The following is a 1,766-nucleotide window of genomic DNA, read 5'->3' as shown; positions in this document are numbered from 1 at the left end:
AAACTGAATGCTTTTTCATTGTTCTCAGATCCAAGGGTTTGGGTCTGGTCACCTATGCAAATTGTTGAGGATTTTTACCAAACCTTCCCCAGGAAGTGGGGTGCAAGGGTTGGGAGGATTTTGGGGGGAAAGATGTGTCCAAACTACATTTCCCAGTAAACCCAGTTAAAGTTTGGTTGTGGAAGTGGAAATTCCAAGGGCAAAGGGTGAAATTAATTTGTACCTTGGGGAAGTTTTAACCTATGCTGGCAAAAGTAAGCTTAGGAGGTTTTCATGCAGGTCCCCACATCTGTACCCTAGAGTTCAGAGTAGGGGAGGAACCTTGACAATGGCCCAGAACCAAGTCACCAGTCAGCTCTGCACGGGGCTCGTTCTGAGCACCAGAGCACCAGGAGAAACATTTACAGTCCTTTATGAGTGAAGAGCTGGAGCAGCTTGTCACGGATCTCTTTGGTCCTCACACCGTAGATGAGGGGATGTAGCAATGGGGGCACCACGAGGTACACGTTGGCACTGAGAATGAAGAAATGCCGAGGCACATTGCGGCCAAAGCGATGTGTGAGGGAGGAGAAGAGATCTGGGATGTAAAAGGTTAAGATGGCACAGAGGTGAGAGCTGCAGGTCCCAAAAGTCTTAAGCTGGGCGTCCTTTGTGGGGAGGCTGAAGATGGCCCTAAGGATCTGCATATAGGACATGGCAATAAAAGACACATCCAGACCAGTCATCAAGAATGCAAAAGAGAGGCTGTAGTAACTACTGACGCTGGTGTCGGTGCAGGCCAGCTTCACCACAGCTATGTGCTCACAGTACGAGTGGGGGATGATGTTCGTTCTGCAATATGGCCACTGCCTCGCCAGGATTGGACAGGGCAGTGAGAGAATGCTTCCACGCAACACCACGGCCAAGCCGATCTTGGCCACCACAGTGTTTTTCAGGATGGTGGAATGTCTCAGGGGATCACAGATGGCCACGTAGCGATCAAAAGCCATGGCCACGAAGATCCCAGATTCCATCGCTGAGAAGCAGTGAATGACGTACATCTGGGTGAGGCAGACATGGAAATCTATCTCTCTGGAATTAAACCAGAAGATGCTCAGTATTTTGGGCAGGATGGATGTGGACAGGACCAGGTCGGTGACAGCCAGCATACAGAGGAAATAGTACATGGGCCCATGGAGGCTTGGCTCCGTCTTCACTACTAACAGTATGGTGAAGTTCCCCAAGACAGCTAATACATATATGGTGCAGAAGGGGATGGAGATCCAGACATGAGCAGCCTCCAGGCCAGGAATGCCCATCAGGATGAAGGTGGAGGGGTTGGTGAAGTCGGTTGTGTTGGAATCTGACATGGAGTAGGGGAGAAGGTGTCCAACTCTGAGGCAGAACGGTGTCTCCTGCATGTACCGTATATCCCCCTGACTTCCTGTATGTGCCCAGGGTCTAGGGTGAAGGTTGCAGTACAAATGCCTGGAAGGAGAGACAATGTTAATATGAACAGTAAAAAAGAAGTAACAAAAAAAGAATCACTTCTGTAAAATCAGGATGGTAAATACCTTACAGGGTAATTAGATTCAAAACAGAGAATCCCTCTAGGCAAAACCTTAATTTACAAAAAAGACACATGGACAGGAATATCCATTCTATTCAGCACAGCTTAATTTCTCCACCATTTAAAGAAATCGTAATCTAACACATACCTAGCTAGATTACTTACTAAAAGTTCTAAGACTCCATTCCTGTTCTGTCCCCGGGAAAAGCATCACACA

General features: G+C 47.8%; 1 protein-coding gene across 1 annotated transcript; it reads right to left on the bottom strand.

Annotated features, from left to right (window-relative positions):
- Positions 1-401: 401 nt before the first annotated feature.
- On the bottom strand, positions 402-1,400 carry LOC144277754 (olfactory receptor 52M1-like). Its single transcript, XM_077838738.1, has one exon. The coding sequence runs from the start codon at positions 1,398-1,400 to the stop codon at positions 402-404; it is 999 nt and encodes a 332-aa protein (XP_077694864.1).
- Positions 1,401-1,766: the final 366 nt, after the last annotated feature.

Source organism: Eretmochelys imbricata, chromosome 1, assembly GCF_965152235.1.
Source record: "Eretmochelys imbricata isolate rEreImb1 chromosome 1, rEreImb1.hap1, whole genome shotgun sequence".
NCBI lineage: Eukaryota > Metazoa > Chordata > Testudines > Cheloniidae > Eretmochelys > Eretmochelys imbricata.
The sequence above is the reverse complement of the archived record's forward strand: the minus strand, read 5'-3'. Positions and strand labels throughout refer to the sequence as shown.